At 45.8% G+C, this 24466-nt stretch overlaps 2 protein-coding genes across 2 annotated transcripts; both read left to right on the top strand.

Annotated features, from left to right (window-relative positions):
- Positions 1-15735: 15735 nt before the first annotated feature.
- LOC136493453 (ethylene-responsive transcription factor 2-like) lies at positions 15736-17113 on the top strand. The gene has a single exon (XM_066489537.1). It carries the CDS (start codon positions 15861-15863, stop codon positions 16740-16742), a length of 882 nt encoding a protein of 293 aa, XP_066345634.1. The 5' UTR covers positions 15736-15860; the 3' UTR covers positions 16743-17113.
- Positions 17114-19986: 2873 nt separating this feature from the next.
- Positions 19987-20648, top strand: LOC136494440 (oleosin Zm-I). The gene has a single exon (XM_066490606.1). It carries the CDS (start codon positions 20051-20053, stop codon positions 20516-20518), a length of 468 nt encoding a protein of 155 aa, XP_066346703.1. The 5' UTR covers positions 19987-20050; the 3' UTR covers positions 20519-20648.
- The last annotated feature ends 3818 nt before the right edge of the window (positions 20649-24466 follow it).

Genomic DNA, 24466 nt, shown 5'->3' with positions numbered 1-24466 from the left:
GGCTTCACACCGGCTCAGAGTTCGTCGATGCTTGTGCCAGACACCCCAGTCTCTAGGAGCCTTGGTGCTACCTTCAGTGAGTTGAGAGGGCAGCCGACACCGCCAGATCTACATGTCCCTGGTCCTTCCATAGTTGCTCCTATTACTAGGACTACAGAGACGCTCCCATCGTTAGTTGCATCATCAGAGCCGCCTGCTTTAGTGATACCTGCAGAGTCACAGGCCGCACCAATACCAGATCCGACCCAGACCGCTTCAGCATCACTTCTAGCGACAGAGGGTCATACAGCTCAGAGCTCAGAATCAGATGATGATGCTGCACAGTTCCAAATCGCTCATCGCACCTCAACGCCCGACTCATCCGTTGTAGCCCCACCGACCGACCCTTAGGTTTTGGTGTTTGACACCAAAGGAGAAGAGGGATCGAGTATGATAGACATAGGGGGAGCGATATATCTAGGGGGAGCTTATCTATTACAATTGGATTTTTACGTGTGATACACTATTATGCATTCATGTTTGCTTTCATGCATTGAACTACTTAAGTGTGATCGTGATATTTATGTGATAGTGATATTTATGTGATATGTGATATGTGTGCTCTCTACTTTGATCTTTATATATGTCATGTCACTTAGTTATGCTCATTTGATTTGCTTCCACGTTTTACTCCGATGCAAATGAGCTTTATTTCTTGTACTCATGCTTATTTCATATCTATTGAGTACATCATGTTGGCTTGGGTCATATAAGCTTGCCTAACTCTTTTGTTCTTATTGTCAAAAGCTTATATGAACTAAGCATGTTGAAAACCGCTTCTCTTTTACATACTTGAGGTTGTATTGTCATCAATTACCAAAAAGGGGGAGATTGAAAGCATCTAGGCCCCTAGTTGGGTTTCGGTAATTAATGACAATACGAGATTACTGTAACTAACGTGTGTTTTACAGATACAATTAAGTTAGATCATGGTAATGGCAATTGATTGGCCAATCATGGTTGTCATGCCCCTACGATGGAAATCGTTTTGGTTTTCAAAGGATGGACGACAAGGTTAAGGATGGACTAGTTCTAAGTGTCGTTTGGTGTTAAAGAGACACTTAGAGTAGTTTAGGACTTTGTTTTTCCTTTGGCCGTACTATTAAGGGGGTATGGATGGGTAGCTTGACCTAGGTGAGTCTAGAGGGTTAGGTGTGCTGCACACTTGTCAAATCTAGCACTAGGTAGCTCCTAAGTAGCCCTTAGATCAATTGGAGCAAACTTCATTCACATATGATTGCGAGTTGGAAGTGAATGAAGGGTCAAATGTTGACCGGACGCTGGTTCCGGTGTGACCAGACGTTGGCGCAGAGTTCGGTCAGTTCATTTGATCAAGGTGAAGTCGTATGGATGTGACCGGACGCTGAGTGAAATGTGACCGGACACTGGGTGCTAGAGTCCGGTCAACTCCAGTAAGGTCCCAAAGAGAGAGAATCCTGATCTGACGCATCCGGTCAGTGCTGACCGGACGCTGGTCAAGTTCTGGCTACTGACCAGACGCTGAGCAGCAAAGTGACCGGACGTTAGGTGCCAGAGTCCGATCAACATCAGTAAGGTTCCAGAGAGCAGTTTTTGTGACCGGACGTTGTTCAGTGTCTGGTCACAACTTAACTGCTCGGTGGTGGGGAGAACTGACCAAAGCATCTGGTCACCTTGACTGGAGCGTCTGGTCACCTTGACCGGAGCGTCCAGTCATCCCGCAGTGGCACATAATAGTTCGTTTTGAATGTGGGGTTATAAATACTTCATCTATTCACTTAAGGGATCACTTTTGCTCATTTCAACAGCTGAGAAACACTCTTGAGAGTGCCAATGAGAGTAAAGTCCTAGTGAGGTGATTAAGATTTGAGAATCAAGAGAGAGGCCTCATTAGTGAAAAGATAGTAGTAAATGTGTATCCACCCTTCTTATTAGGCTTGTTGTGGTCAAATGAGAGTTTTTGCTTGTTACTCTTGGCGATTGTCATCACCTAGATGGCTTGGTGGTGATTGAGAGTTTGGTGATCATCCGGTGGAGCTTGTGGATGACCCAACTCAAGTTGTGAGCGGTTGTGGGTGATTCACCCCGACGGAGTGTCGAATAATCAACCCATAGAGAACACTTAATCTTTGCGCGGATCAAGGAGGAGCTACACCCTTGCGCGGGTGCTCCAACGAGAACTAGTGGGGAGTGACGACTCTCCGATACTTCGGCAAAACATCGTCGCGTTCCTCCTTCTCTCTTTACTTTAAGCATTTACTTTGAGCAATTCAATTCTTATCTTTACATTCATAGAATTGCCATGCTAAAGTAGGATTGGAACTTAAGGCTGCAAAACTTTTGTACGGTAGAACATTAGAAACACTTTCTAGGCACAAGGGGTGAAGTGGGCCAAGTGTAGAGTTTCATTATTGCAAAGAATTTTAGAATTAGCCCAATTCACCCCCTCTTGGGCATCTTGATCCTTTCACGTGTGTTTTGGGGTACCCAGCTAGAATACATTGGTTCGCGAATCGTCATTTCTGTGAGACGGTACGACTTGGCTATGGTCTAGCACCGTAGTAAAAACTGAAACTTGAAAGGTGATAAAATGGTTCTGATTGCTTACCACCTGCTTGAAAGTAGCATATGTGCTTACATAGAATGGTTAGTTAATGAACTAATGATGATTGCTATAAAATTGAATATAAGGACGCACGTTTAGTAATGCTTCCGCAGATGCAATAACACACAAGCCAAATAGCCTTGCATATCCTTAGAGTATTTTATTTTCCTCTAGTCGGGTAAGTCTTGCTGAGTACAATCGAGTACTCAGGGTTTTATTCCTCCTGTTACAGGTGATCGGAGGATACTTAGAGCTGACTCTTGTGTGTGAAAACCTCATGCTGGGCTCAGAGATGATTCCTTTCCCGCTACGACCGTGGTGTTTATTTATAACATTCACTAAAGGTTTTTATAAGAAAAGATGTAAAATTTGTTAGCATCTCTCGTATAAAAAGGTCCACTATGTTAATGTTCTACCATGTCATTAAATTAATCTTTGCTTCTCCTATAACTCTGATAACATTGTTATATTCCGCTGTTATAATCGATTGAGGTAATATTTTGTTACTGTAACAAAGTGATGTAAGAAATGACTTAAGAATATTGTAAGCTTTATTCTCTCATTTATGATCCTGATGAAAAAATGTGGATTTTCGAGTTCTCTCTTGGGGTGTGCTCGATGGAACTGCGTAGTTTAGTGTCCTCTTTTGAGTACTTAGTGTCTAATGTAAGACAAGAACTCCTGGGAGACATTAGATGAGACGGTTCTACCACACAATGCATCCCTTTCTCACAGTATGATGTTCATGGCTGCTTGCTTCGGTCTCTTTTTCCTCCATTTTATCAGCTTAGAGGTTCTCATACTGTTAGAGAAGCCCTTAGTATTGCCTTCCAATAATTAAGAAAATTGAAAATTGTTCCCGGCTTGGAATTTAAAGTGCAGCATCCAAATGAAAAAAAATATTGTTCCCAGGAATACAAAGTAGAACATATATATATATATATATATATATATATATATATATATATATATATATATATATATATATATATATATATATATGCAAAGCTCTCCAAACATATAAACAACAAATATTAGCTTCGCAAAAATGTTCCAGCTTAAAATAAGAGATGTTCTAGAGTGAACGAGGAAAATATGCTAGCTGAGAATAAAAGACATTCGAGCTTTGCGAGAAAAATATTCCACAAGAAATAAAAACTAGCTAATATTTCAACAAGTTGCAAAATGTTCCACTAGTTGAACGCTTGCGTTTTACTCCACCGGAAGAAAATTATAGGCCACTTGGATTTATATTAAGTTAAATATCTCTAACCCATCACTAACATCTACGCATCCAACTAGTTTTATTAAATTCTCCGTAAAATACGTCTTGACAAAATATATAAGAACATGGAACAATAAATATATACCCGTTGTTATAAACTTGATCAAAATTTAACTTAAGACAAGTAATATATAATTTGAGATGGGGCAACAAATATACACCGTTTGTTCAGAACTCTTCTGATAGCGCCCGCAATGTATGGTATTTCTGGGCCTTTGTCAGACTTGGTATTTACGGGCCTTTCTCGGACTTCTTGTGCACCTCAAAATACAAGTTCCCCTTAAAAAAGAAAACCCTCAAAATACAAGTCTTTCCTGCAATGCTTCTTTATAAAAAATACTCCAAAAAAGGTAAAGCTAAGAGCCAAGAGATAATCTGATGCTGGAATGCTGCCAAAATTGCAGGTAAAGCTAGCAGCATAACTAATGTTTCCATGAATTCACAGGCGACACGTGTACTACTGGGCGCGAGCGGTTTCTCTTTACAAAACGGCGGCGCAGCGTATTGCAGTGCCGAGAGGTGCGCCCGCACAGGCCATTACACATTGCCATCCATTATCTTCAGCGGCCGCTCAAGCACCTCTGCTACTACTAGCTCCTACTACTTCAGTACCAGCTAGAAGATTGATGTCCATGAACATGACGCACTACTGAACTCGAAGACACTTTTCAGGTGGCAAAACCAAACCAAACAGAGCAAACTACTGCCTGCAGGATTACCTCTATATCGGGGGGGGGGGGGGGGGGGGGGGGGGGGGGGGGACATGACGCACAACTGAACTCGAAGACACTTTTCAGGTGGCAAAACCAAACCAAACAGAGCAGACTACTGCCTGCTGCCTGCAGGATTACCTCTATATCGGGGGGGGGGGGGGGGGGGGGGGGGGGGGGGGGGGCGCCTCGACGCAACCGGGGACGCTTCGACGTCGCACGAGGCATTTGAGACGGAGCCCAGGAAGGAGCGCCTTGGAAGTTGCAACCGCTACTTGGTGGATGCTACTGTGAGCACTGGCAGCTGCAGGCCGGATAATCACAAGGCGACAGCAACTTAGCCCAGGAAGGAGCGCCTTGGAAGTTGCAACCGCTACTTGGTGGATGCTACTGTGAGCACTGGCAGCTGCAGGCCGGATAATCACAAGGCGACAGCAACTTCCGGTTCATGGCATCTAGACGCCAGACGGGGTTGAAATGTAAAGCCTCGTTTGGTTTCTGAAAGTGCCATGGATGACTTTTTCTCTGTTGTGCGTTGCATGAAGATGCATCGCTCGACGCAGGCATGCACTGGGCCACTGGCCAGCTGGAGCGAGCATGTCTATATTGGTCAAGTGGCCATCACAGTGCACTTTGTTATTAGTATCTCGCATAACAGCCACGTGTGCAATCTATAGAGCAGGAATATCCTACAGTCTCAGGTACCATTATTAGCATCGCGGCGGCGAAAGCTGCTTGTTCTTTTTCGTTCCTTTCTTGTAAAATTAGTTTAGCAATTTGTCTTGTAATTGTTGGACTTGCTTTCTCCTATGATGCAACGGCAGATCACCCATACAGGTCGCATATAAAATACTAAAATAGTCCATAGGATTATATGTTAGTTCCATCCTAATATAGTGATGGACCAGAGTGACATTTTAAAAAGATTTTTTTAACTCCGTTCAATTGAATGCATGGACACTTCTTTTTCCACACGGGGAACCCCCATTTCCATTATAGCATAACGGAAATACAAGCATTCAGAGTATTACAGAGCAGATAGAACTAAGAAAAAGAAAAATGCCATCAAAACGACTGACCGGCACGCTAACCAACAGAAAAGAACCTGATCACCGACTGACTAACGTTTAGACTTGCAGAAACAAAACCTAAGCCACTTGCTCACAGAGTTAACCCTTCAACCAGAAGTTTGGGAAACAAAACAAGAAAGGGACGGAAACATCATCGACAAAGATAGAGAAGAAGCTATTCATCAGCTAAGTTAAACACGTCCCCATCAGCTTGGAAAGACCCCAAGAACTGCTTCATTCAAGTGGAGTCATCTTCTTGCTCTAGATCATCATTCTGAAGTAGAAGTTGGGTCGCCTGTCTTGTAGGCTGGGCCGCCAGGACCTCCTTCGCCACTTTAAGCATCAAATCTGCACCTTCTACAAGTTGATCTTGATCCATTTCTGCATACAAATCTGACCAATATTGCATAAGCGCACAAGCATGACACATTATTTCTAAAGGACTTTTGATTAATTTCTTTTCAAAACAAGCTCTATTTCTACATTTCCATATCGCCCAACAAATAGCCGCTATACCCCAAGGGTGATACTTCTTACCCAACTGGAAGCCAAACTTCACACCATTGCTAGCATTGTTGCAAATTCGTAGTGATGTTAGATGCTCCAGAACATTTCGTAACAATTTACCAGATAACTCTTGCAACAGGACATTTGGAAAAAAAAAGGTGAGATATGGTTTCAATATTTGTCACAAAAGGCACACCTCGGATCACCTTCTTTAGTTAAAATAGCATCATTGGACATAAGCCATAAGAAAATTTTAATTTTGGCTGGTATTTTAAGATTTGTTTGTGATAAATGCCATTTTCAGAGCTAATAAGACTGCTATACATAGATTTGACAGTAAATTTGCCGTTTTTTCCATTTCTCCTTGTTACAATATCAGCCTCACTTCCCAGCTGGAAGTTTGAGGCGTCTTCCCAAATGTTTTCCCAACTGTTTCTCATATCTTCATATAAGCATCTTCTAAATGTAATACTTTCATCTCTCATAGCTTGTGCAACAATAATCTGTTTATTTTTCACATAATTCAAACAGGTTTGGAGCCAGCATGTACAATGGATCATTATAAAGCCAAGGGTCAAACCAAAATCTGGTTTTATCACCATTTTTTATTGAAACACTTCTTCCCTGCAAATATATATCTTTGATCTTAAGTAAATCATGCTAGATTGGAGAATCATTCAGTTTGTGTCCCACCTCATGAATGGTTTTATTTTTCAAGTACTTATGTTTAACTATTACTTGCCATAAACCTTCTTCCTTCTAATTTCCACCACCATTTACAAAGCAAATTGATATTCATTTTTCTCAAATTTTTAATGCCCAAGCCTCCCTTCTTTTTGCTTTTACAAATTATCTCCCATTTAATCAAATGATATTTTCTCTTAGTCCCTCCTCCTTGCAAAAAAAAAGGTCTTCTGATTTCATCCATAGCATTGATGGTAGACTTAGAAAGTAGATAAACTGACATATGATAAATTGGTGAATTATTCAAACTGGAGTTGATCAAAGTAGTTCTTCCTGCAGTGGACATTGTTCCACCCTTCCAAACATCAAGTTTTTTGTTGCTTTTTTCAACTAAAGGGGGGCAATCACTAACTCTCAATCTACTTGGGCTAACAAGGACACCCAGATATTTAATAGAAAAAAAGTCTGACTTGACAGTTAAAGATTTCTGCATAAATGTTGCCCCAATTCTCTTCATCGTTAACCATGAAAATCTCGCTTTCGTTGAAATTTATTTTTAAACTAGCTAGTAGCTCAAACAGATATAACAAAAGTTTCATGTTTACAGCTCTTTCAACATCATTTTTCAAAAAGACTATGGCATCATCAGCATATTGTAAGATAGCCACACCAGTAGGAACAATGTGATTGATTAGTTCAGTGACCAGACCATTGGATTGTGCTCTCAAAACCATTCTAGTTAGACAATTTGCAACAAAGTTGAATATAATTGGTGCTAAAGGATCACCTTGTCTAACTCCTTTGTAACTTTTGATATAGGAACCAATTTTATTATTAACTTTCACACTGACAATCCACCGGTTACCACTTGTCTAATACAGTCACCATTTTTTATCGAACCCCCTTTTTCTAAGCAGGTGAACATCAGTTTTCAATTTACTTTATCGTATGCTTTTTCAAAATCTAATTTCAAAATCACTCCCACTTCTTTTCTTCTTTTTGTTTCATGCAGGATTTCATGAAGGCACATTATGCCAGACATGATATTCCTTCCTTTCATGAAAGCAGTTTGAGTATTATGAATCAACTTATTAGCAACAGCTTCCAATCTAATGGTCAGAGTCTTAGTCATCAATTTGTATAATCAATTCAAAAGGCAAATGGGTCTAAACTGTTGAATCTTGCTTGCTTCTTTTATTCTGGGTAACAATGTGTTAATTCCATAATTAATTCTGCTAATGTCAACTTTTTTTTAGAAATCATCAAATAATTCACAATGTCTGCTTTAACAATCTCCCAACAGTGTTGATAAAATTCGATTGGTATTTTGTCAGGTCCAGCTACTTTATTCGTTTCCATTTTTCAAAGAACTTCTTTAATTTCCTTTTTAGAAAATGGTCTACATAGAAGAGAGTTTTCAATTGCAGACATAGTGGGTATATTTTTCACATATTTCAGGATCCATTTGGATCTCATGTTCAATAGGAGGACCAAAAAGTTCAGAGTAATACTCAGAGGCATGTTCTAATAGCTGATCATCACCTCACCTTCAATTATTTGCCCATCTTTTTCTAAACTTAGTATGTTATTCTTTCTTTTCCTGCCATTTGCACATTTATGAAAATATGAAGTGTTGTTATCTCCTTTAAGCAACCATGTAGCATGACTTCTTTCATACCAGTAAATTTCTTCTTCCAAACACTTTAAGTTTTCAGACAATAACCAAGCTTTTCTTTCAAATTGGTCATCAGTGAACCCATATTCTTCTTGAATAATTTCAAGCTCAGAGAGCTCAGTTTGGTATTCTTTTCTTTTCTTTTTCTTCATCTCTCCTTGTAAGCTAAACCCCCATTCTTTAAAAAATTGCTTGAAAATTTTTAATTTCTGTTGAATCTTATCGAGAGCAGACTTGGCATTATTAACTCTCTCATCAGTTCATAAAATTGTATCAAAGAATTAAAAAGTGGAGTATGTCTATTAACATCATCCATGGTATTTTTCTGTTTTGTGTATCTAATAATGTTAAAATCACCACCAATCAACAAAGGTTCACTATTTGAGGCACAAAACCGAGATAGTTCAGCTAAGAAACAAACTTTATTCTCCTCTTGTGCTGGCCCATAAACCACAAGCAAATTCTATTTAATTCTTATTTCTTTATCGCAAACATTCATTCGAAGCATATATTCCCCATGTTTGAAAGAACCCACGTCAAATCTTCCTATTGTGATCGACCAGAGCGACATGTTTAAAAGATTTTTTTAACTCCGATCAATTGAATGCTTGGACACTTGTTTTTCTAAATGTGATATTCGAACGGCTTTCAGGGACTGCTGGGGCGTAGGCGATGGAAACCAAAATAAACCCTGACTGCATGGATGCGAGAGGTGATCAAGCGAACATGGATGCGAGTCACGAGTGGCTGTCACTTTGCCGGCCGGTTCCATACTCTCCCTTGTACATGTGCAGTATATGGTGCTGCACGAGAGGCTCATATTTTATCCATGCCTCCATGCGGACTGCGTGCGGAGGATCACATCGATCACCATGACTTCTTCGTTCGGCATGAAAGTACTTTCCGTTAAGGTGGGTGGTTTCGTTTTCCGGCCTGGATGCAATGAACCCAATACGGCCATACGGGGCAGCCAACTTGCATCGGCGCCACACGTCCACGTCGACGATTCCGCAAATGATGCCTCTTGCCCTGTTCGCTTATGCTGAAATTTAGTTTATGCTGAAATGTCGTGAGAGGAAAACACTATTCTATAATTGAAAAGTAGCTAAGCAAACATGGATGTGGATTTATCACGGAAATCTCATTCTTATCCCCACGAACAAAGTCTGAAACTCACGAGCGAGACTAGTACATCAATAATCCACGGAGCACATACGTCGCATGACGCTTGTCGTACCTGTATATAGAAATTAAAAGTCGTAATGCAACAGAAAACACGAATTTTGGAGCCTGAATTAAAAAAAAAAGGAAGTCTGAAAAGTCTCAGCAGCAACTGAGCATGTGTCATGAAAAGGCTCCAGATCCAGTGTATGCTGCCACCACTGGCCAGTACGTAGCCGTCCCCGTCCCCGTCCCCGTCCCCTGATTTGTGGGACGATGGTTTGGTGGTGCAAAGGCAGGCTTGAAGCGTTTTGTCGTCGTGCACTCGTAGATCTCATCTAAAATCTAAAATAAGAAACCTGATGGATGGTGGAGCTAAGCTAGCACCTCGCTAATGCGCAAAGGCACGGAAAAGTCTTTGGCTTGGCAAGTTTCGCCCTCTCGTACGTGTACTGTGTACAGTGTACTCGCGGCTGCACGTGACACGATCGTGCGATGACGGCCTGTGTCACCATGCCATTAGCCGTTGCAGTGTCGTCCTCGATCACGCAACAGAGCCTTTCATTTTTTTTCCACTCGATCCAGTCACATCAAGCGTGGAAAATTTGATCCGCCAGATTATCGGAGACTCTACGGCGGAAACAGCGTAGAAGGATCGGAGCACATATAAATTACTAGACATTTAACACAATATATGATCGCGGCGTCGATGGAGACGTCCAGTTTCCCGCGCACAAAGTATTGTGCTACGTATATTTCCGCTTCGAGGCGTTTGTTTGGTTCCGCACGCAAACGCAAGCGGAGGAGGAGACTGCCAGAACTCCACGGCTTCCAGAGTCCAGACCCTCGCTGTCACGCTGATAAGAATAAGAAAATTTGATCGACAAATCGTGCGAGTCTTGGTCGCTGGACTTGGACGTCAGGTTGTGCAGTGCACCGTCTACCTCAAGCTGCAAAATTTTAAACTTGACCGGCTCACAGGGAACGAAGAAGGGAACCTTTCGCCGATCGATCCTCCTGCGCGCGGAGACGGAGAGGGAGAGCCATCACTATTTTACTCCATCGCCGACTCCTGACAACGGGGAAGGAAACGTCTTTGATGGGGGTGTGAAAAGGGCTTTGCAGGAAGGAGATCTCAGTTCCGTTGAGCAATGTATTTTGGAATAGGACGATAAAGTCAAATGGCCAATAATCGCTACAAAGACCAGCATGCATCATCTGATAGGCACTTTGAATATTAATCAGAGTATCGAGGTAAACATTATTAGTACACTAAACATGCATACAGCTTAACCAATCGAGTTAGCTTCGATTTTCCACGTCAAGACGCCGATGCCACTCGTACATATATGGGCGCAGGCAGAGCGGAAAGCACCGAGCAGCTTCAGTCATCGAAGCTTTTCCGAGACAGCAGTGGCATGGCATGTGCCGCGCGGGCACTCTTTCTTCAATCGTCATGGCCTTGTTGCGGAGAAGACGAGAAGGTTGTGCACTCTTTCGCCTACGTTCGCTTAGTTTATAAGCTAGAATCAGTCTTATTTTTCTAGTCATAGAACGATATTTTTCTCTTACAACAAATCAGCTCTACATTTTTTCAGTCATAGAACGATATTTTTCTCTTACAACAAATCAGCTCTACAAGTCGTAGCAGCAATAAGTTCCGTCAGCACCTTGGACTATTATATTATTATTCGTGCTTCGTGGAAAGGTCGATTCGCACGTACGCCGAATAGAAGACACCGTCGTTTCCATGCGCCCCTTTGACGATTCTCGCCGCAAAGTTTAGCATGGTGCCATCGACTTACTGAAACGTGCGGTCAGAGTCCCGGTGGGAGACCGTGGACAAGATGGACTACTCCTCTCAGCCTCAGGCCAACCAAAAGGTAAAACTACTAGTAGCCGATGCTTCGGGCTGTGTTCGTCTGGAAACGAGTCGACTTGTTCCGTTTATTTTTTTCAACTGGAATAATATTTTTTTCCAACATTTTAATATAAACAGTGTTACTAGAATAGTATTTTCCCAACATTTTAATATAAACAGTGTTTTTCAGTATAAACAGTAAATATTTCGTATCAGCCGAACACTTCCTCCGCAGGTAGTGAGAAGCTACAGGTAGAGGCGGGACTGAAGTCTGCAGCACGTTGAAGTCCCCACTGTCCAAAGCTTACCTAAACAGTGCTGTTGCTGTCGCCTCATGCTTAAACAGATTGGACACGGGCGTCAAGAGGGTCCTTTGATTTCTCCCTGGTCCCGTGACTATACTGCGCTGCGCTACTAGACACAGGCATGTACATGTGTAATGAGACTATTGGACAGGACTGAAAAATAAATAAAAAATACTGTTCCGATTGATGGTTGCGAGATTAAAAATATTATTCTGTCTGAAAACACTGTTCACGTAAACAGCGGTTTCGTGAGTGGGCCTCAGCCGGCCAACAGCCAGCCGAACACCCTCAACCCTTGTTTAGTTCGTGAAATTTGGGAATTTGGGCTACCGTAGCACTTTCGTTTTTATTTGACAATTAGTGTTCAATCATGGACTAATTATGCTCAAAACGTTCGTCTCGTAATTTCCAACCAAACTGTGCAATTAGTTTTTGTTTTCGTCTACATTTAATGCTCTATGCACGTATTGTAAAATTCGATGTAATGGATACTGTAGCACTTTTTGAAAAAAGTTTTCGCGAACTAAACAAGGGCTCATTATGTCGAGCCTGCATGCTGGCTGAAGTCAATACGGGGCGTCCGTTCCAGATCGGACGGGAGCGACGGACTGATGGTGCATGAAGCATTGTTGTGCCTGCACGAGCAGGCAGGCAGGCAGCTACTACTATACGATCGCGGGCAGAGACAGCAGAAGCATGACGGCAGGAAGGAAGGAGCCGAGAAGCTGCCGCTGCAGTTGAGGCCGTGGGCCATGACGTCTCCCGCACGCACGACAAGGCAAGTCTTCGCTGCGCCCGTGACCTGGAGCCCAGACCGGCAGACGTGGGGTGGGGGTGGGGTGGGCGTGGGTCCTGCGGCTCAGGACTAGTCCACGGTCAAAGTCTGTCTTGACCTTTGACTAGTCTAACCATCTGTTCCTGGAGTATGCGCCCACCCATAGTCCATAGAGCTCCTTTGTTTATAATACGAACCAAACGAAAACCGTGGTGGCCTTGTGGCGGGCAGTGACGGATGGTGGTTGGAACTGGAAACCACAAACCAGCAGCCTGTGGCAGATTAGATTAGATTAGATTCGATTCAGTGTCGAGCTAGCGATGACAATAACCGTCGTGATCAGCCTTGATAAGAAGTCTGAGCTGCCGGCGGATTTATTCTGATTCAGACCTTATAAGCAGCTCCAAAGGATCACTACTGTCCAATGGCCAAATTTTTCTATGGACCTGATCACTATCCAACAAGCAGCTCCAGAATTTTCTGTGGATCTTGCCCCTTAAGATTAAGAAACTAGCGTTCGTGCATGTGCCATTTCGTAATAAACTGGTGCTCTAAACTGATAGGAATGAATATACGATTCTGGTACTGCACCCTGAAACGTTACCAATTCGACATTTTTTTGGAAGTTTAATTCGCACATTTCCTAAATGACAAAACGCCCTAGCCACGCTCCACTATGCTAAATAGTAGGCGCGTCGCAATCGAATGCTGGAACAGAACTTCTGGACATCATCAGCATGTTCGTTTGTTAGTTTCAATCTGGACTTATCAGTTAATCAATAATGTTTTTTTCTCATAATAAACCAGTATCAGTCAAGTTTATCAGTCCAAAAATCAACCAACCAACAGGCTTTCCAACACTTCCACGCAGCTGATGTGTCCTCCGGAGTCGTGATCCGGAGAAAATCACGTATTCCGCTGTTAAATAATTCTCGGACAACAGCATGTCTGTGCAAGCAAAGCAAGAGTCCCACTGGCGCGACTCTGTTACAACGAAAGCTAAGCAGTCATGGATCACCCGGGGCTCTATTGGCTGATGGTTTCTGCGGCTCATAAGTTTATTGAGACTGATTTGTTGTAAGAAAAAAAAACTATTTAATAGTTGATAAATTCGGCGTAGCTAGCTGGAAAACCACGTCAAGGCCTTGAAATCTTCAGTCCTCAGTTCCTGTCATTGCACCCATTATCGGCCGTAACAATTACTGTACCGCCAACGTTTCTAGATACCCTACAGTGAATGATACGTACTAGACTACAGACTTGCGTGCATGTACGGTGGATATCAGGACGAGTGGATCAGATCATCCGCCTTTGGACGATCACGCTACGTTGATAGGAGTACGAGTACGTACATACACATATATATATATATATATATATATATAGGGAGAGGCTATTCAGTAGCCAGCTACAGAATAAGTTATTCTGTAGCCACCTCCATTTACCATAATTTTATATACTAATTTACGATAATGTCAATATATATTTACTATAGTTGGGTTACTATAACACATAGGGATATTTACCATAACGTTATAGTAAACCACTTAGTAAGGAGTTACTATAATCTCATAAATTAACATAGTAATTATAGTAACTCAAAGTGGCTACAGAATAGGTTATTTTGTAGCCAGCTATAGAGTAGTTGTTCTATATATATATATATATATATATATATATATATATATATATATATATATATATATATATATATATATATATATATATATATATATATATATAAGAGAGAGAGAGAGAGAGAGAAGCTCAGCGGGTGAAAGAAGGCAGGCTGCGGCCTGCAGCGTGCAGTGCCTTCGTTCAGATTTTCAGAAAGTCCAGGATAAAAGTAGCTGTTGATGCTTTCAAGCTCTACTAGGCCACGTTTAGATTGAAAGTTTTTTTAACTTGATGAGTAGTACCACTTTCGTTTTATTTGACAAATATTGTCCAATCGTGGACCAACTAGGCTCAAAAGATTCATCTCGTGATTTTCAACTAAACTGTGTAATTAGTTATTTTTTTTACCTACATTTAATACTCCATGCAAACGGCTAAAAATTGATGTGATGGAGAGAGAGTGAAAAAACTTGGAATTTTGAAGAGAACTAAACAAGGCCCTAGTGTTCTCGTCTTTCTCCTCACGGGCTGGGCCCCCACAAAAGCTGTGGCCGTCTCTATCCTCTCGTCTTCTAGTGCAACCACAAGACGGTCTAGAAGCAATGCACCACATGACTTCCACGCCATTTCTTCCTGCAACGGCAAAGCTTCAGGGCCACCGCATTGAATACAGATCCATCCATAGGTCTTGTCACGGCTCCGGTGTCGATTCCGCGCTCTTTTATCTGCTTACGGCGGAGGAATTTCCATGGAACAAAACGCCTCTCGTCTAAAAAACACGAGAGAAATGCAGGTCAGGAGCTCAGGACTTGGTGTCACGAGATTATCTACAAAAGTCAGCTGCTTAAGAGACCCGATTCGAAGAGCTTTTCGTATAATAATAAAAATCACCAAAGACATGGGAAAAAACAAGTGTCCCTTCTTGATCATCACGCGAGATCGCCGTGTGAATATACCCGAGACCCCGAGGCGGGATATGCGCCCGGGCAGACCAGGGCAGGGCAGGCGTTGGACCATCTAGAAGCACCGAGCGGTGGCACGGGCCAACGGCGCCGCGGCACGCACACACGAGGCACGATCCCGATCCCTGCGTGCCCGGTGCCCCCAACGCCACGACGGGACGAGAGGAGACGAGCCCGGCCGCGAGCGATCCACCTCCAGCTGACGCCGACCTCATCGCTGACGCCACCGGACTGCTAATCCCGATCCTTCTTCTAATCTAACCAACGGCCGGGCGCGGAAAGCGAGCGGCCCTCCCCGCAAACTACTCTAGCCGACTAGATTGCAATCACTAGCACTAGCGTTAGCGTCGCATAACTGGGCCTTGACCGCTGCTTATTTTAATTTTTACCGGGGAAAACCCCATTCCGTCACGTGGCTCCAGGTTAGGAAAGTTCAACGAACCGCGACGCCGGTGTGAACCCGCCTCCGCCTATATAAACCGGCCCCCGGCCCAGCCCTCGCCGTTCAACTCGATCACTTCTTCCATTCCCGTTCGACACACACACAGGCACACAGCTCACTCCCTCCTTCTCAGTTTCGTCATCAGCTCATAAACCAAACAGAGAGACAGAACTCGATTCCAGGATGCTGCTGAACCCGGCGTCGGAGGCGTTGGTGCTGGACACCATCCGGCAGCACCTCCTGGAGGAGCCGGCGGCGGCGCGGCCGGCCGACGAGAGCTTCGGGAGCCTGGTGGCGGACCAGTGGAGCGGCTCGCTCCCGTTCCGCACCGACGACGCCGACGACATGGTGGTGTTCGGGGCGCTGCAGGACGCCTTCGCCTACGGCTGGCTGCCCGACGGCTCCTTCGCGCACGTGAAGCCCGAGACGGTGCGGTCCCCGGACTCCCACTCCTACTCCTACTCCTACGACGGCTCCTCCTCCTGCTTCGGCGGCCTCCTGGACCCGGCGGAGCCGCTGACGCCCAGCAGCGAGGGCGGCGAGGCGGCCGCCACGCCCAGGCGGGAGGAGGCCGCGGCGGCCGTGGCCAGGGGCAAGCACTACAGAGGGGTCAGGCAGCGCCCGTGGGGCAAGTTCGCGGCGGAGATCAGGGACCCCGCCAAGAACGGCGCGCGCGTCTGGCTCGGCACCTACGACACCGCCGAGGACGCCGCGCTCGCCTACGACCGCGCCGCCTACCGCATGCGCGGCTCGCGCGCGCTCCTCAACTTCCCGCTCCGCATCGGCTCCGAGATCGCCGCCGCGGCCGCCGGGGACAAGCGGCCGTCGCCCGAGCCCGCCACCTCCTCGGACTCGTCCTTCTCCTCCTCCTCCTCGTCGTCCTCGTCGTCCTCGACCAGCGGTTCGCCCAAGAGGCGGAAGCGAGGCGAGGCCGCGGCTGCCAACATGGCCATGGCGCTGGTGCCCCCGCCTTCCCAGCTTAACCGGCCGGCCCAGCCATGGTTCCCTGCCGCGCCGGTCGAGCAGGCGGCGATGGCGCCGCGCGTGGAGCAGCTCGTCATCTAGCCCCGCGCCGATCGGTCAGAGCCAGCCAGCCACCGGGCACCGCGGCGAGGCAATGAGGCGTGCAACGACGGATGATGATGCGCCAGCGAAGGCGGAGGAACAGGACAACAAGGCCCTGCGCTGCACTTGCGCGGTGCACTGCACGACGGGGCCGCGCGAATGCGACGGCGCGCGCGCGCGCATCCCGGTGACAGCTCCACCGGATGGAATGCGATAAGCTCGGGCGCAATTGGTTGGGGTCCGGACGAGCTCCGCTCCGGATGCCGCTGTTGCTCCGTGCAACTCGCGCCAGCGGAATGAAAGAAGCTGTCTGTGTGTAATCAAGTGTCTTGTATGCGAAACGAATTTTCGGTATATGCGTCGTTGTCACTTGTCAGGGTGGTGTGCTGAGGCCTCAGGGCTTGTGCTGCTGATAAGTTTAATGTAAAAAAAAACGTAGGGAGACGATGAGATCAAGAACAATCCGCTTTGTTCGTTGGTAGTACCTCCAATGAGTGCGCCATCATCTGATAAATATCCAGCAGCGGCTAAACAGGCGCGCAAGTCAACAGAACAGCGACCTGAACTCATGACACGAAATCGAAATCCAATAATATACCCGCTCAAAAGCTAAAACCTAAATTGCAGAGCCCACAGCCCAGCGGTAAACAAACGCTGACGTAATAGGAAGGTGGGTTGCCCACGGCAGCGATGTCTATCGAGAGGTGGTTAGCACAGCTCCAGCTCGAAGATGGACACATTGGATTTGGAGTGTAAGATAAAAAACCAAAACGAAAGGATTTAACCACACGCGTCTTACTAATTTGAAATAGAAAACAAATTTGTCAGAGTGCCGATCGATAGCTTGGTGGAGCAAGTGGCGCGAAGGCGTCAGCGTCGCCATCGTGCTTTGCGGTGGTACTGGAGAGAGACGAAAGGGAGAAAGACACGCAGCAAGCAAGCGATGACAGAAGCGGGAGCCCTCGTCTTTACTCCTAACGAACGAGATAAAAATCTGAGGCCACGTAAGTACGTGCTTATCTGCGACTTGTGTAATGTAAAGAGGGATAAGCATGCGTCCGTCGTCACAGCGGACTACAGGAGGTAGGGCCCTAACAGGAGGATTACCCTCACTGATGATTCCAGGCAGTATCCACCACAGCGTTGTCGTGTTGCGCAACAGCTGGACTTGGGCCACGGGCCAAGGGAGTAGTATACGAATGAGATGTTTTTTTTTTCCTTTTTCCAACTTGTTGGGTATTCTGGGTGGAAAGGCGGACCAAAAGGGAAAAAGGTGTATATGATCCGCCTACTTGCCGGTCGACCAGTATGGCACCTGATTGAGTACAGGTCACGGGGCAAAAGCAGGCCACTATTTCATGAATAGTGAGCGGGTCATGAACTCATAATGTGCTGTGCAGGAATTTTTATTCGCATGAAAAAGAGGGTCTGCCCCTTTTTTATGAAAAGAGGTGCGGAGAGGAGAAGAGAGATACAAAGGCACGCTTAGTTTGGCATTTTGGAGTGGAAAGGGCTGTGCTTCGATTTTTTCCTTGCAAAAAATGCGTGTTTGGTTTAATTGGAGCGGAACTGTTCCCATCAAAGTATTGTATAGCAGCAAGCAGCTGCACAGGGCAAGCTGCCAAAGGAGTGGCGGGGCACAAGCCACATAGGCTTGACGTGGAAACCATTGTCCTACGCAATAAGAAATTTATTTACTTACCGTCGAACACACTTGAAAGTGAAGCAAATTTGCAGCCAAAATCAGGCGGATCAATTTTTGAGCTGTGCAAGAAACTGATCTACGTGTAACAGCAAGCCAAAGCTGCACCGCTCCACCGGGTCAGTAAGGCCTGGTTTACTTCCCAAAAATTTTTCACCCCAAACTATCATATCGAATCTTACGGCATATGCATGGAGTATTAAATATAGACGAAAATAAAAAATAATTGCACAGTTTGGTTGAAAATCGCAAGACGAATGTTTTAAGACTAATTAGCCCATGATTAGCAATAGTGCTATAGTACTAACATGCTCTAATAATGGATTAATTAGGCTTGATAAATTCGTCTCGCAGTTTTCCAGCCGAGCTATGTAATTAGTTTTTTTATTAGTATCCGAAAACCCCTTCCAACATCCCCGAAACATTCGATGTGACATTCAAAAATTTTCATTTCGCGAACTAAACACACCCTAAGAATGGGAGGGACAAAGTCGAAATTAGGAGGCCGGCAAAAGCTTGGTGCTAGTAGTAGCTTTGGCTTCAGTGGTTCATCTCGAAAAGGAAGGCATAAGGCCTGAGAGAAATTTGGAGCATCACTCCTACCACTGGCTGGCGATGTCCAAAACCGAGTGATGCCAGAAAAATCCGGAGCGAAGCATGTAGTTGCACCGATGCCCAAACATTAAAGAAAGATTTCTTGTGTCGATGCTTATGTGCCGGTGCTGCTCACCTTGGTTGCTGCGTGTGAGGAAGGGAGACCTCTGTGGGTCTCACAAAATATTCCTGTGTATACACAACACTGCAGCTATCTAGGATTCGATTCCCTCTTCCTGACGTGGCGGTCAAAAATTTTTAAAGCATCACTCACATGGAGGGCCTAACCGGGTGACCGACCTATTGTGGCCACGCTAGCAACGGTTTGAACGGCTCCAAAACGTTGATTCCTGTCTCCCGTTCGCCTAGTATCCTAGTCAGAGCTTTTCAGTTTCCATGGCCTCCTGACTATACACGCCAGCATCGGAATCAGGCGATTAGTCCATACTACTGCATCAGAGACCAGAATAGCTTTTTTTTAATATAAAAAGAAGAAAATGGACCGTTTGGTGTGAGATGAATGTATGGGCCGATGGGCACAGAAACCATTGCATGGACCCAGACTATCGCAGGCCTGCTAATGGTGAGACACGGAAGGAATTCCGACACGGAATTGGATTTCAGAGACACGGAAGACAAAAGGAAAAAAAAAAAGAGAAAAGCCCAGACTCACATGAGATTCGGCCCCGCCACCTCCGGCAAACAGCGGCCGATCCAACGGCAGGGCGTCCACAACCTCGTACATATCGCCGCGCGGAAGCGGCGCAACCGCGCAACCCGACACCCTCACACAGGTGTCGCGCGGCCCTGGACACGAGTCCCGCATGCGTCCCACGCGGCCGCGCCAGGTCCCGCCTCCGCGCATCCCCACGCCCTCTATAAACCCCCGCTCTCCCTGGACCTCGTCCGCCTCACTCGTAGTCGATCGTAGCATCAGTGGCAGCGGTAGTAGGCGCTCTGGGCAGTGTGCGCACGTGGTACCTACCTCGCTCTGCTAAGCTAGCAGCTTGCCATGGCTGATCACCACCGGGGCGGGACGGGAGGTGGCGGGGGCTACGGCGACCAGCATCGCGGGGGCGGCATGCATGGCGAGGCGCAGCAGCAGAAGCAGGGAGCCATGATGACGGCGCTCAAGGCCGCGACGGCCGCGACATTCGGCGGGTCGATGCTGGTGCTGTCCGGGCTGATCCTGGCCGGCACCGTGATCGCGCTCACGGTGGCCACACCCGTGCTGGTGATCTTCAGCCCGGTGCTGGTGCCGGCCGCCATCGCGCTGGCGCTCATGGCGGCCGGGTTCGTCACCTCCGGCGGCCTCGGCGTCGCCGCGCTGTCCGTGTTCTCCTGGATGTACAAGTACCTGACGGGCAAGCACCCGCCGGGCGCCGACCAGCTGGACCACGCCAAGGCGAGGCTGGCGTCCAAGGCCCGCGACATCAAGGACGCAGCGCAGCACCGCATCGACCAGGCGCAGGGGTCTTGAGATGCACGCGAGAGCGGACCGCGTGTCCTGCTCCTGGATACCGCGCGCGGGGTGGCGTACGGCGGCGGCGCTCGACCACCGCCGGCGTGGCATGGCCCTACGGCTGCTGCTGCTACGTACCTACGCTGCCGTAGAGTATCGGTCGCCGTGCTAGCTCTAGCTAGTCGTCGTTATGTGTTGTGCTTTATTTGTATGTGCATGTGTGTCTGGTTGGGACATGCAGTGTAGTATGCTGTATGCGTCTTTCTTGATCGGAGTGACGGATGTACTGCATGCTCGATGTCTAGTTTGGATGTCATGTTTATGATGATGAGGAATAAAATGCAGTGTTCAAGCGAGATGCTACGGTTTCCCGGACTACCATGCGATTTGGAGATTTCTTTGGCTCTTTGCAACAATAACCTGGCTCATGATACCATCGATCGGTATCGGAATGAAAAGAGGGCATGGGCTCAACTGACAAAGTGCTCTTGTGGGCTTGTGGCCATACATGAGGTCATGGCCTCACCTGACATGTGCTCTCGTGGGCCTGGCCTGTGGCCATACATGAATATCGTGAGATCGTTTAGGGCTCCCATGGGCTAACAACTGATTAAGCGCTAATGGATGGTTTAAAGTTTAGCCAACGTCTTAACATTATCCTTTAGCCAAAGCCTCAACTTATTAGTTCACTAAGTTAATCCTTCAAACCCAGCTGATTAAGTCTTAACATTAGCCTTTAACCAAAGCTTCATCTTGTTAGTTGACTAAACTAGTCCTTCGAACCCAGTTGACTAAACTAGTCCTTCAGCTAAATAAACAAGTCCTTCAAACTCAGCTAAGAAGAGTTAAAAGCGCGAAGGGCTAAAGTTTAGGCTTTATAGTTGTTAGTTCATTAAACTAGTCCTTCAACTAAGTAAACTAGTCCTTTAAACTCGGCTAACAAGGGCTAAAAGTACCAAGGGCTAAAGTTTAGGCTCTAAGTTTAGCCAAAACTTTAACTAGTTGTTAGTTTACTAATCTTAAAGTTTAGCCAATTCTCAACTTTATTAGTTCACTAGTCCTTCAACCTAGCTAACAAGGGCTGGACTAGTCCGTCAAATCCATCTAACAAGGGCTAAAAGTGCGGAGGGCCAATAGGTGGGCTAAGTTTAGCCAAAGCCTTAACTAGTTTTTAGTTCACCAGTCCTTCAAATCCATCTAACAAGCAGAGCTGAACTAGTCCTTCAAACCTAGCTAACAAGAGCGAAAAGTAATACAATAAAAAAGGTCATCTCTATCCTCTATTTTCTCTCTAACTAGGTGAGCGAAAAAGGTAGGAGAGAGGTTATTTCAAAAAATCATCTCTATCCTCTCTCTCTAACCAGGTGAGAGAGGAAAAGTAGGAGGGAGGGTATTTTTGTCTAGAAGCTAATTTTCAGCTGAGGAATTAAACAGACAAGGGCTAACAACTAGATGGCTATTTTTTAGCTGACTATTAAAAGACAAGCAGGGTTGAACTAGTCCTTCAAACCTAGCTAACAAGGGCTAAGAGCAACTCCAAGAGTTCGTCTAAAACTAATAGCTAAATTTCTTGTTTTAGCCATTGTGTAAGATAGAGAAGTCCTAAAAAAATGAGAACTCTACGATAGCCTAGCTATTTTGCCTCTTGTGTATTTGAAAACATGCTATTTCTGGATAGCGACAACAAAAATTCATGCAGGAAGGGGAGCGCCGAACATAAATTCACGAAGGGAAGAGGAATAGCGAGAGACCACGGTGTGCTATTTCTAGATAGCGAGAAGTATGGGATACATGGCTTCTTGTTTTGGATTACTGGACACAATATCTGTTGGAGTCCTATTTTTACTAAAAATCTGAATACACCATCTGTTAGAGTTGCTCTAAAAGTGATACGGATAAAAAAAGTCATCTCTATCCTCTATTTTCTCTCTAACCAGGAGAGAGAGAGAAAAAAGGTAGGAGCGAGGGTATCTCAAAAAATCATCTCTATCCTCTATTCTTTCTCTAACCAGGTGAGAGAGGAAAGAGAGGAGGGAGGGTATTTTTGTCTAGAAGCTAATTTTTTAGCTGAGGAATTAAAGAAACAAACATATTCTTAAATACTCATCTAACGGCCGTTTGGATTCACTGAGATTGTAGAAGCTGGATTCTAGAATCTAGGATAGGTTCCAAACAGCCATAGCTTCTAGCCAGCTTCTAGAATCTATGGACCTCTAGATTCCATAATCTGGTAAGCTGAGGGGAATTTTTTTTTAATTTTAACCCTTTTTTTAATATAATTTTAAATCTAACACTGACAATTTTTTTTAAACTAACACTTTTGGCCGCGCCTACTGCCCTGGCGCGGCCAAATGCCTGTGCCACGCGCATGCATGGTGGCGCGGCATAGGGCTGACGTGGCGTGGGGCGGCCGGGGGGCCGCTGACGTGGCCGGTCCTGCCGCGCCACCCATCATGGCGCGGCAGTGCCGCGCCGTGTTGAGTGGCGCGGCCGGACCAAACATACCGCACGAGCAGCCACACCACCTGGCCGCTGCGCCCGTTGCCGGCCCAAGCTACCTGGATGGTAGAATCGAAACGCGTCGCGCCAGTATATTGTTGAGTTTTTTCACGGCCGAATAGAGAATTTGATAAGCCAATGATTAGTTTTTCGTCTTTTATAATACGGTTATGCACCATTTTAACTAATCAATTACGAAAAATTGCCACCGGTGTCCAGATACGCCGGGACTGCAGGGTACTCAATCTCGCCGGCAGTGCTGCCGCGACTCAACGAAACGAATAAGAAGCAAGTTGACAAGCTGCCACATAACATATTCATTGTTTTGACATAAGTTTGACATAAAATAACCAAATAACCCCGCAAGTTTCGGATGTCAATATTCGTTTGACCTAAACAAACTAAGACCCAGGAGTGTAAGGATCCCTCGGACGCCTCTGTCTCTTCGGATTTGTTAGCAACACATTGGGAGTGTAGCCAACGTCGGTATGGTCGCGTCGACGGTGCGTACGGCTCGTACCCTGTAGGTATATGATACACACGATTAGTTATAATTCTTTATGATCGTTAGTTCATGGAGCCTATGTACTGAAACAAACTATCTTTGTTAGTACCTGTGAGGCTCTTTGGGTGCCAAATGGGGCACCACCTAGCTGAGACATGCCGATCTCGTTCTACGGCTATTCGTCCCACTAGCCATGCTGTCCACGGATGTGGTGGTGTACGCACCGCGGAAGTGGCACCCTGCGTCATCGCCTGAGAAGAGCCGGCTGGTGTCCTCAAAGAGGCTGAAGACATGCCACCCGACCGCGCGGGGAGTGGCGGTTTCTCATAAGGGGTGTCCATGCAGCTCAACTTCTGAGCTAGCTTCCTGCAGCTCTTCTTCACCTTCTGCATAAATAGACGTTAAAGTTAGTTCATTAGCCAAACGCAATTACAATAAAGAAATATTTTTGAAACGAACAAGTTTATGTTTACCTCCACAAAAGTCACGAGAACGCCTGGCCCCTGCCCTCTAGACTCGTGAAGCCGAAACGCTGCTTCGTTGGACAGCCTTGACAATTGTGTTGACTGGGTACAGAAACACGGTTGGATAGTTTTAGTACACATACTTAATACCAAAATGATAACAAATTATACCATTCAAGTATCTTACCATGTATCTTTGAAGCGGGGCTCTCTGTAGCTGTGTGTCCTCCCTAGTGGTGACATCATACACATCTTCGATGACATCTTCCTCCGAGTCCTCGTCAATCGCCACGTCAGTGTTCGGGGGCTTGATATGTGTCCTCGTAGACCTGTGAAGCCACCACAGGTACTCGTCGAAGGTGTGCTGATCGTGTGGAGGACCCTCAAGGACCGCATGTGGTACCCTGGTCTGCCACAAATGGATGTACGAGCTGTGTGTCACGCGCCAATCCTTGGTCTTGTACCTCTTCCTGCGGTCAAACCTGCAACAAAACGATG

Source organism: Miscanthus floridulus, chromosome 11, assembly GCF_019320115.1.
Source record: "Miscanthus floridulus cultivar M001 chromosome 11, ASM1932011v1, whole genome shotgun sequence".
In the NCBI taxonomy this organism is placed as follows: domain Eukaryota; kingdom Viridiplantae; phylum Streptophyta; class Magnoliopsida; order Poales; family Poaceae; genus Miscanthus; species Miscanthus floridulus.
Note: the sequence above shows the minus strand (reverse complement) of the source record. Positions and strands in the feature narration are given on the sequence as shown.

Coding starts and splice junctions, on each gene's coding strand:
- LOC136494440 (XM_066490606.1), top strand. CDS start 20,051: ATGGCTGATCACCACCGGGGCGGGACGGGAGGTGGCGGGGGCTACGGC.
- LOC136493453 (XM_066489537.1), top strand. CDS start 15,861: ATGCTGCTGAACCCGGCGTCGGAGGCGTTGGTGCTGGACACCATCCGG.